The sequence below is a fragment of the Netta rufina genome, assembly GCF_964035555.1.
Source record: "Netta rufina genome assembly, chromosome: 5".
In the NCBI taxonomy this organism is placed as follows: Eukaryota; Metazoa; Chordata; class Aves; order Anseriformes; family Anatidae; genus Netta; species Netta rufina.
Window position 1 is genome coordinate 56369432 of NC_140128.1, and position 14383 is coordinate 56383814.

Below are 14383 nucleotides of genomic sequence, written 5' to 3' on the forward strand. Positions count from 1 at the left end.
GGAAAGGAAAGGAAAGGAAAGGAAAGGAAAGGAAAGGAAAGGAAAGGAAAGGAAAGGAAAGGAAAGGAAAGGAAAGGAAAGGAAATAGCTGAAAACACTGTCATCTTGTTCTCACATGTCCTTAAGCAAGACAATTTACACATATATAAATATTCATCCCAGGATTATTTTTGTTTAAAAACAAACGAACAAACGAAACTGAGCATAACCAACTAGCTAACCAAAAGAACAGCAGTACATCTACTCTGGAAAAATACGTGAGTTTCTACGCCAACAGATGGAAGGTATGATAAAGACAGGAAAAAAGCCATGCCACAATGGCAATGCTAATCATTAATCAAAAATCGTTACAATATATAGCTCTGGGATCCTATCTGTCTTTGGAGTGTAGCTCTGTACAGGTTCTCCTGCAGAGGAACAGCACCAGCAATATATATTTCTTGCAGCAAAGAGTATTTTTATATCCAAGATATGTTGAGCTGTGACAACTAAGTGACACTGCTGATGATTTTTGCTGTTTACAACCCATAAAAAATCCATAAATGTAATGCCTGACAAATAATTATTCCGCAATGAGATGACTCTCTTTATTATTTAATGAATAACATGATTTTGCTATTAGGCAGCAAAAAACTTGGAAGATTTGATGGAACAGTAAGGAAAGCTTTAGAGGAAACTTCGAAAGAAAATAAAAAGCCTGGGATAAAGCACAAAAGGGATGAGCAAAAGCAGAAAGAGATCACTGGCACAGGCTTCCTTTGCCTACTATTGAGACAGAACAAATGTAGGTAGGTATGTATTTCATTAAGATACTCAGTGTGGTACTGAACACGGGGTGAGTACAATTACAAAGGGAAATAAGGTATTAAGTAAAGAGAAGTTTAAGTTGCTAACAAGGATTTTAGCTGCACAGCAGGAACAGGCTGCCTGCAAATGGTTGAGGAGACGGCAGACCAGTGCAGAAGCTTCTCAGTTAGGTTCATGAGCTGCCAGTGCACGGCTGTAATGAGAAACAGAGCCAGTGCTGGCTGTTCCAGAAGGAACAAGTTTGAGCTCAGCTGGTCTGGGATGCTGGGCAGCTCTAAACTGGCTGGTACTAAAGTGAGAAGCCCAAAGAGTCTGGAGTAAAGCCTATGCTTGAGTTGTGGCCAGACATCTGGTACATATGGGACCAAAGGGATCGAGTACCTTAAAGGACTTTGCAGTAATCTTCCATCCTTACAACTGAAAGAATGGTCAAGACAAAAGTAAAGGTTAAATTTTTACAGTGCAAAATTCTGAAACCCAAGCTGGAGGCTTGTATTTCAGGCCACGTTAGACTGCACATGGCATCTGAATGTGAATATATATGCAAAATGCCAAGTAGCTGTATCTTGCATGTGAAGTGCAAATGGCAGAAAGAGGTAGCAGCATTTCAATGTGTGGAGAAGTGTGGGAGAGGAGCTGACTTTCAACATGTCTGTGAAACTTGACAAGTCCGGGAATGTCTTAGGTGAGATATTTCCAGCTGAGAGGAGAAGACATTAGTTCCTGTGCAGAATAGGGAACTTCACGTGGATCACGGTCTACAATTCTAGCCACCCATGCTCAAGAAACACGAACTGAGTTCAGAACAGGTGCACGGCAGGCAGATGAGAAAAGGGAATTGAGAGATGAGTGAAAAACCTTACTTTTTTCAGCCTAGCAAAACAAAGCCTGAGACTGGATGTAATTCCTTCTATAAATACATATGTGGGAAAGTGAGAGGAAGTATTTAAACTAAATGACAATGTTAGCACAGAACATATGGATATAAATTGGCCAGAAGGCTAGAAATCAGCAGACGTTTCTAACTAGAACAGCTCTGGAACAGTTATTCAATAGGAACAGCGGGGTGTTGTATCATTTAGTTGACATCAGTAGTAGGGAAAACTAGACCCAAACATCAGGAGCTCGCTTCCAGTCTTCTCTTCCATATTTATCACCTCCACTGATCAATGCCAAATACTCAGCTGGAGAACACAGTGTGTTAAATCTTCCCTCCCTCCTTTTCCCAGAGGAAACACTGCAGATGCCAGAAATGAAGTAGAGCAAATGTCTGCTCTGCTTGCCACCATGAATGCTGACGAGGTGCTGGAGTCTGGAATATGTTCTCTCCATTTCTGTGCATGCACATACATAAACTCTCACAAGCATGTATATTTGTATGTCTGTGCAGATACACAGTGCACACAGATGAGCATTTGAAATGGACTATACACAGTCATATTTTTATTTCTCAGGAGTTCGAATGTTACAGTAGTTTCTCTTCGTCCTTATACTGGTAACAGAGTGTATGAGCATTTTTCTGCATTTTGACCACTGCAAATACAACATATTTGCATGATCTCATACATATCATAGTATCGCTTCTGAGCCACAGTGAAAAATAAGGAACTATGCCAGGAGGGGACACCTGAAAATGCTGAATTTTTGCCACTTGAGTGTTCGTGGATGTGTGCATGCAGGCATGTACATTCATACACATGCCTTCTGCTAACACAGGTACGTGTGTCTTAGCCTGGCCTGTGATCTGCCTCTTTCCAGGTTGTTTTTGCAGGTGCACGGTCCCACACACTAGAGGTTAGTGCATTAACACAGACATCAAGCCCCTGGTGTTGGCGTGCCACACCAGGGAAGTGTGTGCACCGATCTGTCCCCGGGACATGGCCCGGCGTGCCTCACGCTGAGCTTATTCGCTTGCCTCACGCTGAAGGCCACGTCCTTTCTCAGGTCAGCATGCAAGTATATGCATGGATGTGCATGTGTGTCCCACCACAAGGCTCTCGGGTGTCACGGGCCACCGGGGCAGGGCACGTGCCCATCAGCGCGGTGCGTGCCTCATCGGTGACAACACCCGCGTACACTTCAGGCGCGTGCGTGTGTCTGTCAGCACACGGCCGGCCGTGCTCCTCGGGCCAGCACATGTAGCTGTGCCTTATGGCCACAGCCTCGTGTGTGTCGGAGTGGCCTGCGTGTCTGTCCTTATGCTGGTGACAGCTTCATGCCACGGGATGCCAAGTGTGTGTGCGCACTACTCCACATGTGCTGGTTGTCCCTTGCGTGTGTCCCACAGAGACAGTCCCAGGTGCCTCAGAGCTGTGTCCTGCGGGGTCACAGGCCCGGTGTCTGTCTGTCTGTCTCACACTGTAACTCTGTGTGTTACTCAGGTCTCTGCGTGCCTCACAGCGACCCAAAACCCAGCGCGTGTCACTCCCCGTGTCCCTCAGCGCCATGTGCGAGTCACAGCCACACTGCCCCACACCCCCCAGCCCTGCAGCGACAGCCACGGAGCCCTGCGCTCTGCCGCGTCCCGACACCCCCATGCCACGGCCCCGTGTGCCCGGGAGCTGGGTGTGTGTGTGGGAGGGCAGACGGCTGCGGGAGGCAGCGGAGGGCGAGAGCGGCGGCTGCGGCCGTGCCCGGCGGGGCTGGCAGGCAGCGGGCCCGCACGTCAGCGGGGCGGGCGGCGGCGGCGCCGTTAAAGGCCGGCGGCGGCAGGGGCTGTGCTCGGAGCCGGCGGCGGAGCGAGGAGGAGGAGGAGGAGAAGGGAGGAGGAAGCAGCGGCTCCTCCGGCCACCATGTCGGGCACCCGGGCGTCCAACGACCGCACCAGCCACCCCGGCGGCGGGCTGAAGCGGGCGCGCAGCGAGCCGGGCGGTAACAAAGTGACGGTGGTGCTGGGGGCGCAGTGGGGGGACGAAGGCAAGGGCAAGGTGGTTGACCTGCTGGCCACCGAGTCGGACGTGGTGTGCCGGTGCCAGGTGGGTCCCGGGCCGGCTCTCACTCCTTTTTCTGGGGTCCCCCTCACTCCTTGCCCCTTGCTTTTTTATTTTTTTTCCCCTATATCCGTCCCTCCCGTCCCGCCTTCCCCTCGCTTCCTGCCTTCTGCCCTCCCTCTGCCCCGCTGCTTTTTCCTCCTCGCCCCTTCCCTCCCTCGCCCCGTCCCCTCTGCTCTCCCCCCCTCTACCCCTCACCCCTCCCCGGCTGCGCATGGAAATGCCACGGGGGGAGGGAAAGAAAAAGCCCAGAACTATAAATAAAAACAGCTGACCCTCGGCGATAAGCGACACAAGATCCCCCGCGGGTGTCAGATGGCGGCCGCGGCTGGGGGAGGCCGGGCGGGCAGCCGGGGGTAAAAAGGCGTGTTTTGGGGGTAAAAACCTCCCTGCAGGGCCCCTCGGGGCGGGCAGGTCTCGGGTCCTTGCACGGCGCCTGGAATTTTCTTCTAAAAATAGCCGCGAGTGGAGCGTGAGTGGGTAAAATGGCAAAAAGTTGTGCGAAAGTACAGGGTTTGCACAGCCTGAAAGCAGGGAGCGCTTCCCCTGGCGTTGCTTATGGATATTTCATTGGATATAGGGCTAGGGTTCCTAAATCCTTAATCCACTTACTGCAAACTAAGTTAGCCGCAAGAGTGATCGCAAATAATTGCAATAAATTTTAAAAGAACCATAGTAAAACATTAATCACAAACATATTAGGCCAATACCGCTTATAGCTGGCCCTGTAATGCTTTCAATAAGCTATCTGATTGTGTTAATTATTACTTGGCTTACTTCAGCTCCCTTGCTATATGCCATGAAGTGCATTGCTTCTGAATGCATGGTAGGTAGTGAAAAGCTACAGATATGATAGGTAGTAAAAAGCTGCCGATAAGGTGATAAACCCAAGGACGTTGGTGTAATTAAGCCTATTGCATAAATAAATATTGCCCTGCGAGTTAAATATTTAGAAAGCGGAGGAAGCTTTTTCAATTGGAACATTAAACTCCCATAATCTTGAATCACCTTGGGGAGAAGTTGTCCTGCAAAAGTTAGCTTGTGAATATGTATTAACAGGGCTATAGCAACTTTTCCATCTTTTTTTTTTTTTTTTTTTTTTTTTCCCACCCTCCTCTAAGTTGTTGTTGCTGGGAGTTTCCCTTATTCATAATTGCTTTGGGGACTTTGCAAGCCCTAGCAGCATAGAAGCACTTCACATAGGCCGCAGTCATGTGTTTGCCATTATTACTGCAAGAAGTCGTACTGGCTCTTTTTAGGCTGTCTTTTGAGCGATGCCCTGAGGCTGCTTTTTAAGATGGCTTTGCTGTCCCTCCAGAGAGCTGACTCACAAGCATGGCCCCAGGCGCAGCCACAGAACACAAGTGGAAGGATGCAGGGCTGTTCCGTGCATGAGTGTGCTGCGAGGGTTGGTGTGTTAACAGCAGACTGGGTAGATTAGGTGGCCTAATGTGCTGCTGAACACGTCTAGATCAGCTTGCTGTTCCAGATCCGTGAGACCAGGATGGATGGAAAGCAGGTGGATCTGGAGGACCTCTGGACTCTTTTCAGAACAGTATTCACTGATACAAATGCACACAGCGTGTATATGAGAATACAATAGCATTACCAATGCGCTGATTTAACAGAAGCAAATTCAGGATTAGTGTGTAGGGAAGAATGTAAAACACTTGAAAGAGGAGATTCGAGAAACTAATTACTTTTGAGTAGCAAAAACTGTACAACTTAAAAGCAATCTTTTAAAATATTTACATGCTTTTTTTATACATCTGGTGATACAGAAGATGTTTTTTAAAAAGTGCTTCTTTAATAATTTAATACGTTATACTTTCAAAGTCAGTCATGCAAGTAGATAATGTTATAATATTTGTCTTTGTTAGAACTCAGGTGGAGTAAGTATCTGAAAATTTGTTAGCCTGTGAACAGTACTAACTGGAGTTCTCTCAGTGGGGTAATGGCACACGATTATCTTATCGTAGCAACCAGTTTGAGGGGATTTTATTTATCATATTATTGACATCATGTAGAAAAACAAACAGCAACAACAACAAAAACCTTCAGCATTTGGGCCAGAACCTTGCTTATTTCCCATTCCTCCTGGAAACTAAGAAAAAGCTTTCTTCCTGCAAGAACACTTGTCTACTGGAATAGATTGCTTAATCAAGAAACACTGAAGGCTCCCCTTACTAGAGTTTTCAGAAGTTGTTTTCTCAGGAATTGCTGATGTCTTAGAATATGGTGATTGACTAGGTTGGTTCCTGATGCCCCATTTGCTCTGTTGTCTGAGACACTGATGGAAACAGTGTTCGACAGTATGTCTTAGTCCTAAGCAAAATGGAAATAGAAAACTAGAAAACTAATAACTGAGAGAGAGATATTTATGTCTTTTAAAACATTGTCTCAACGAGGCTAATTCTTCATCACTGTAGGGTTCTCTTTGATCTAACATTTTAAAAAGCTTTTTTTTTTTCTTCCCCTTTTGGAATAGAATTTAAGCTCAGGGCCAAATGGGAGTTTCAAGAGCTTTCTCAAAATAGTAGTTCCCTAATATTTCTATGAGAGGAAGTATAATTTTCATTAAATATTTCTCAAGTATTTTTAGTTTGTTGATTTAATGAAGAAAATCTGTTGCAGCTGGATTGCTGCACAGGAAATTACATATTTCCTGGGATACAGGAGGAAAGGCAAGCAAATGAGAACAGGGAGTCAGTCCTTTGCAGGCACAAGGGAAGTTTCAAGTTGTTTTAAATAAAGAAAATTCAACATTAAACCCCTGACATCTTTAATTTCCCTGAGTTTTTGGAATCTGATTTCAGATGAATGAAAGATTCTCCATTTGATTGCATTGTGTCTGTTTTTCTCAGTACTTAGATTGTACACAATCCAAGTACAAAAAATTATGATATGTTCCATAGTTTATTTTTGATATTAGCGATACTGAAATGTTTGACTTAATATAAAATTTTAGCTCACCTGAAGAAATTGATCTCAATTCACTTATATATTTGAAGCATTCTTTGTGTAAGGAGGATATTTCAATAACTTTAAAAGATTCCTGGATATTATGATAGATGATGCAGAACAGAGCTTCTTATAGGCTGGTTTCATAAAAACACCAGATACGTGGGCATGCTTTTTTTTTTCTCCCCCTAAACAAAACACAGAAAAGGCATTTCCAAATAAATGAGTAACAGCAGGCAGTTTAAGGTTGTTAAAGAACTGAGTAGGTTTCAGGTTATTAATGGAGAACATCAAGAGCATTTTTCCTCTAAATTGCTCTTTCAGCAGGTGAAGGCATTCAGAAACAGAACAATGACACAGTTAATATTTCTTCCTTATTTTGGCCTCCTGGGGCATAGAGCTGTCACATTATGCTATGCAATGCTTTAAATCCCAGGTGTATTTTCAGGGAAAGGAAAATTTCCCTGTCAAAGTTCACCTGAAAATGTTTAATTTTGCTATTGGCTTTAGAAAGAGATTTTGTGTGCTTGTGTAAAGCTGTTAACTGTCAGAAAATAAGGCATAAAGAGAGAAATCCACTTTTTTCTAGTATTTTATTGTGTCGTAAAACAAGAAGTCCTAATTGAAGTTTAAAGAATCTGCATACATTATGATTATATCAGTGATGAGAGGCTCGGGCATTGCTTGAAATACGGCTTCAGACTGCGTGTTCTTGAATGACCGCTCTCTGTCCAGACACCGTATGTCACAAGCTTCTTCATTGTGTGGCTGCCTTCAATACTAAGAGCTTGTGGACAGATTTTTCTGCCTGTTTTTTAATCGTTTAATTTTACGGATCTGATTGAGAGTGTGACTGAGCAAACAGTTGACTGTCACAGCTGCAAAGGTGCAGCTCCAGAGGCATCACTTAAATTACATTTGTTCCCCAAAAAATCATACATAGAACTACTGTAATAAGGTCACAGTTACTTGAAGGCAGCTGGCTGGCCATACAGTTCTGGCTGTTCCCGTAAACGAAGCTGAAGCTTTGCAAGGTATATTTGTAATAACAAGCTTTCACTGAATATATTTACTGCATGGGTCTGTGTGGATATGAATGGAAGAGGAAATAGCATGTATTGTCATAAAAAGGTGTGAAACGTACTTCTCATCTTTGCCAGTAATGGTAAATTACTCATAAGACGCTTTCTTTTTTTATAATAAAGGTGAGTGCCAAGAATATCTAAGGGTTTCTGCTGTAAAGGACAGTAAGCAACTCTGCCTTTTCTAATGAAACTTCTCTGTACAATAAATTTTTCCACACTTTGTTGAAAAACACTGGAGGAAAAGGATCCATAAACAATTCCATAAAAGAAAATGAAAGGGAGAAAAGACAAAACAGTTCTCCAAAAGGTCAAAGTCAAAGATGCGAAAAATGCTGCTAATAAATCCTTAGCGGAGACCCTGTGATAGAAATCACTGTTTGCAGTGGATTTGATTTCAGTTTCTGAACAGATTAGCAAAATAGCTGCAGTACAAATGCATGTCTTTCCTTCGTTTCCTACTGAGGGTAGTAACACTGAATCATCAACAGAGACTAGTCTGAGAGTTTTAAAGGGTTTTCAAGCCATCGTTTGGCACTGCTGTTCCCGTGCCGCCCAGGCCAACACTGGATGTGTCAGACCCGTGACACTTGCAGCTTCTGGACGTCTGGAAACAATCTGCCTGATGTTATCAGCATTCCCTTAAGAACTGGCATTGAATAAAAACACCCACCAGCTTGTGAGAATGTTTGTAATAAGAAGGGTTGTTACTAGATTTGTTGAACTTCTAATACCAATATGCTTTTAATTTTCACTCAATATGCAGTCACTTCTTAAAACATTGCCTCTACCCATCTCTGTTTGTTTTCAAGTTAAGAATTGCTTCAGTTTTAAAAAGGATCGTCTGATCTTTTGAGACAGAGACAAAAATTTTAGCTGTATTTTATACTGAAGAAAAGCCAAAGCAATTGAAATGGGTACAGAAAAACTTGGTTATGGTCACTTGTGGTTGATTAATATGCAGTTATTTAGACAGAAAAGATTTAACCAAGACAGTGTACACCAGGGATGCTGAGTAGTTTTCTCGGTGTAGTGGATGCTAACAAATAATGCCAAGAAGGGCTAAAGCCGTAAGTAAAGCATAAGGAAGTTTTGCAGTGATATCTCAACCCCAAAATTAGTAAAAAATTGTAGTTTTTTTTTAGTAAAAAAATTGGTAAAGGATGTACCCAACATATGATACAAATAACTGTTGCACATTCATAAGTTTCCTTATTTCCTTTTTCTAGTGGATTTAAGTACCATATGTACTAGAAATGGCACTTTGAGGAATGCAGAGGAATATACCGCGGGCAAGTGATCAAATAATGAAAACCAAACAGGCAGAAATGCCTTTTTTTTTTTTTTTCAGTGGTTTAGGTGTGAGACAGGAACGCTTCCTCTGTTTCTCTGTTGTGCTGCTGACAGAGGACAAAGCAGCCACATGTTTTGACTGTCCCTATTGATCCTGGGCAGCTGGGACTGTGCAGTGCAGTGGGGTTTAAATTAGGTCACTTCAATGCAATGAGTACGTGCAGTTGCAGGGGCTTGTTGTCTACTGTTTTCCTCTGTGTTTGTGTGTATGTGTCCTGTTGCTCTCCTTTAGGTGAGATTTAACCCTGGTATTTAGTATGACTTCTTCCTACAGGATAACGTAGTGTGTAAAGACTTTAATGTCCTAATTATTCAGTGCTTAATGCTCATCAGTAAAGGGACTGACCTTGGAGCCATGAGTGTGCCGTGACAGTAGAACTATTGTGTTTGATTTCAGTAATGTTTGTGAAGATTGATAATCCTGTTGACAGGCATGCATGAATTTATTTAGACATACATAGTAAGTAGTCATTTGTAGGTTTTCCCTGCAAAAAAGCAAGTAGGATTTATTTTTCTATTCAACACAGAAGGGAGAGGGCTCATTAAGTGTGAGCATTGGTTTCCTTAATTGAAATAAAGACCACCCTTTGAAAACGGAAATTCTCTGGTAAAATGCTTTATAAAATTTTGCTACCAAATTTTATTTTTCACTTTACTTACACCTAATTACATGCTACACTATATCATTTTAGAACAACATGGTGACATTGCTATTTTAAACCAGCCGCTGCTCTGCGTATCAGCGAGATCATCTCAGGACCACCAGGATTATAAATACTGTATGAGAAGGTCAGGTTTAAAGTTTCCAAATCTCCATAAGAAAGCTAGCTTAATTTCCAATCCCTTCATAAAACCTGATAAATTTATTATCTTCTACAAGCATTGAAAGAAAACAGCTGAAAATTAAGATGAAATGACATCTGTTCTATTTCATTCCTAACTCACTAGCTGTTGCTGACTTGTTTACAGATATAAGAAAAGTTATGTTCATATCCTTGGGTCATATTACTTCCCACAGGGACATGACTACACTTCTTCAAAAAGAGAACTAAAGATGAGGAGACGCGTCTAGATTGTTCGTGATTTTGTGATCCTTTATTTTAGGATTCTGCTGACATTAGTCAGAAAGCTTTTTCCACCATCATTTTCAATCTGTATACCTTGAATTAGTCATTTTCTTTACAGCTACTGCTGGAGTTCAGTTTTTGTTTTGTTGTAGCCAGCTGTCATATTAGATTTTATTTTTTCCTGGCTTGACAAAAAAAAATAATTTCAGTTCGAAAGAAAATAACTAAAGGTTAAGAATATCTAGTTTCCCTATGGATTTGTATGATGATCAGCGTCAGGAGGTGAATACCTGCAATTCAGGCCAGCTCCTTGTCACCACTCTAATTTTAAAAAACCCTGCTCCCCAGGTTCTTGTTAAATGTACTTCTGATCATCCCCTAACCTAGCTCTTACCAATGGCTTTGGTTAAAAAAGAAAAGTTATGATCCTCTTCTTGGAAATGTGCTGGGGGCTATCATGTGGAAGTTCTACTGGAGAAGTTAGCAAGAAGAAACTTCAGTAAGGGAAATGGTAAGCCTTTGTATCAACCTCCCAACCTGAATGGACAGCACTTTCAGTCATCTGGCAGAAGTTTTCACACACCCATGGTTTTGTGACATTATGTGTAAGGATATGAGTGTTCAAAGTACTTAAATGCATTATAGAATCACAGAATCATTAAGGTTGGAAAAGCACCCTGAGATCATCTGGTCCAACCGTCTGCCTACCACCAATATCACCCACTAAGCCATGTCCCTAAGCACCATGTCCAAGAGAAGTACCATGAGGGACCATTGATTTACACTACTAAAAGTTCATGTAAAAGCCAGTTACGCTGGTAACACTTCACCTGTATTTATTCAAGTTAATTCCAGGCAGTTGCTACTATAAACTAGAAATAGCCATTGTTTCATTAAATAGTAACAAGAAAGAGTATTTATGTAATGGTGTTCCTTCTCTTTTATTCAGAATCATGGATGAAATGCTATAGACCTGAGGAAATTGCTCAGTCTAGTTAAGAAAACTGAAGCCTTTTTGCAGTTTCATACTAAATGAGAGGTGTTTGGCCTGCAGATGCAGCAGTATGTCAGAAATATTTTAGTTTCATGCAGATGGAATTAGTAGAGCTGGGACGCTTCTTACAGAAAGAGGTGGCCGGGAATTGTGGCATTTATTTTCAGATGCAGACCTCCCAGACTGTTGGTTTGTAGCTGGTGTTCAAACTCAGAGATTAGAAACTCAAAGATTAGAAATTCATAGACGATAATGCCAGCAGGGATCATTCTGTAATCTTGTCCGACCACCAAGGACACAGTATTCCAGTAGCAGTTGCACCGCTGCCAAAAGGAGAAGTAATACAATCCCCCTACTCCTACTTGATATTCCCACTTACACTTGCAAGGATCGCGTTAGGCATATCAGCCCGTGTGCCGAAACTGTGTTCAGGCACCTCCACGTGCTTCCTGGCACAGATACTCCATGTCCACTGTTTGGCATACCTGCTTGTTTCTTATTTATTTATCCTAAACGTGGTCATGACAAATTGTACGTTCACTGCTTACACAGTTTGGCTAAGGAGTTCAGGCTTGTGTACTGTTGGTACACCACTAAAGTGATTGTTGTGCCAGCTGCAAGTCGTCAACAACGAGTTTCTATTTTCCCCATGATATTGATTAACGTTGTTGACTGGCAGAGAACTGATTGCTATGGGACCCATCAGAAACATAAATATTTGTAGTTGTAGTTAGAGACCATCGGTCAAGTTTTAAGGGATTTTAGATGAGCTGTGTTGATTTTTATATCAATCCAGCTAGTTAAGCAATGTTCAGACGTTGTGGGGAACACTGCATGAAGTAAAGGTGCAGCAACCAGTGGAAACCAGAAAAACACCAGGAAACACTCCTCCCACAAATGCAGAATGCATTCTCTTGCGCATTGGCTCCGTGGCAAGTGCAGCAGAAATTAATCTGAGCACCAGGACACATTTCTGCCTTATTCAAATGTGTATCATGAGGCTAGGTGGGAGCAAAGAGTTTCTGCTGCAGGTACGGAACAGCCTCATTACTGCTCTGAATGGAAACTGTTTACACCTGGGGATATTTCAACTTCAGAGAGAACAAGAGTTGATTTAAAAATAAATAAAAATAATCAAACCAGAAACCAGCCTTGAAGTGGCTGAGCACTTTGGAAGGTGAATTTGTTTCTTAATATTTTTCGTAGGCTTTACTAAAAATAAGGTAAACTGCGTGGTCTCCTGTACCAACCTGTTCATAATAATTATTAATTTCCTTAAAGATATTATTTATACCAATAAGTGGTCGGTAAAACTGGCGAGATACAATAGATTGAGAAGCTATTACATTGATGCAGTGGTTTTGTTCACATAGTATAGAACAGTAATCAAAGTACGTCACTTCTTTACAAGAATACAATATAACAAATAGGTCAGCAATAAAAAATGGGAAAAGCATTTTTGAATAAACTAATATAGTAGAAAAAATCACCATATAGGATTATTCTGCTCCGAAAGTAATGCCTAGTATGTTTCCTGTTGCCTGAAAACAATGTTACCGTTCTTTCCATGATCTTATAATCAAAGTTTATTTCCAACCTGAAATGACAGGCATTTTAAGTTGCTGAATTTAAAGCACTTCGCTGGTGGTCTGCTGGCTTTTAGGAAAGAGGAGGTATGACTTAAAGCAGCACAAGGTGCTAGAGGATCCCTTAGACAAAATAAACTGAAATTGTATATTTTTAATGCTGTTAATAGAGCGTCAATTTGTAGAGTTTAAAAGTTAATAAAAACTTTGTTAAGCAGTGCAGGTGCTTTCATAAAACTGAATATTAATATGCTCCTGCAGGCTGTGAATGACTTCAGTAAAAGTTAATTTTTTCCCTAGGCGCCTGATTAAATTTAAACACCCACTAAATACGGTCAGAAATGAGCATTGTTCAGCTCTGAAACTCGAATACAGCCATGGCCGTGCAGTCAACCAGTATTCATGGGTCTGGGTGATGCTGACAAAGGAAGGATTTCTCTGTGTTCTCTGGAGATAAGATTCCTAAATGACACCTATGACTGTTGTAAGATATCTATCATGTTATCTTCGGCATGCTTAATACTTTCTAGTTCTCAAATTCCGTTTCATTGCTGGTGTTTGTTGCTGTAATTGATAGCCCCGATCCAATCTCATCGTAGAGGCCTCACCAGGGACTGTCTTTATAGTGCACCTAGTAGGTTTCTTGCATCTGGTACAGTTTTAGTAGTTGCTAGAGGTGCAGGTGGCTGCAAAACGTGTTGGAATTGCTGCAGGAAGGCTTCAGGTTGAAGGGGTACTAATGTTGTAGATGTCATCCTAGTTGCACTAAACTTCTTGAAGCTTCAGCAGCTCTCTTAATGGTTCCTTTGGGGCACAGAACTCCCCACACCTTACTAGTTTAATGGGAATGCTCATGCCTCCCAGATTTTGGAATATAACACAAACCATTTTATTTCTGGTTATACTGTGATTTCACAGTATAGATGATGCCAAAGTAGCACTGATGATTAATCTGTCAGTTGTCACCTTAACACTCCCATCAATAAAGAAGGCTTTTCAGAATCACGACACAAGGCAGATATGACCTAGAAAAGTGCCAGTGTTGGAAGCTGTATAAAATTCAAGCGAGACCAGTGGACTGTACTGTGATTCACAGGAGAGATTCAGTGAGCTGGGTCTGGATATTAAACAGAAGCTCGTCATGCAGAGCTGAGTGCAGTGTGCTAGGTAGATCTCTGGGCCTTCGATCATGTAATGTTCCGATTAAGTCCATGCAAGCTTTCAGGTTCCCCTTATATATACTTCATTAGAAAAACATGGCTCTCAGAACTTAGATAAAAGTAGAAAAGAAGTAGGTGTCTCTAACATCTGAGCTATCAGACTGGCAATATGTCATCAGAATATCTCTGGAACTCAATATGAGAAAGATGTCTAATGAGATGATGAGAAATAATGAGATATAACGAGATGATGAGATGGTGAGAAAGATACCTAATTTACTAAGGTGACCAGGTAATAATTAGAGAGTATCCCATCAGACCAGTTATGTTTTGGATGTTTGATCATGTCTGTTGGACTATTCAGTGCTTTGCTATCACTTCAA

The 14383-nt window shown here is 42.0% G+C and overlaps 1 protein-coding gene across 1 annotated transcript in view; it reads left to right on the forward strand.

Annotated features, from left to right (window-relative positions):
* Positions 1-3401: 3401 nt before the first annotated feature.
* ADSS1 (adenylosuccinate synthase 1) overlaps positions 3402-14383 on the forward strand; it is a 28402-nt gene continuing 17420 nt past the window's right edge. The window contains exon 1 of the mRNA XM_084288393.1: positions 3402-3782. Coding sequence (XP_084144519.1) covers positions 3600-3782 — 183 coding nt within the window. The 5' untranslated portion in view covers positions 3402-3599. The remainder of the gene's footprint in view (positions 3783-14383) is intronic.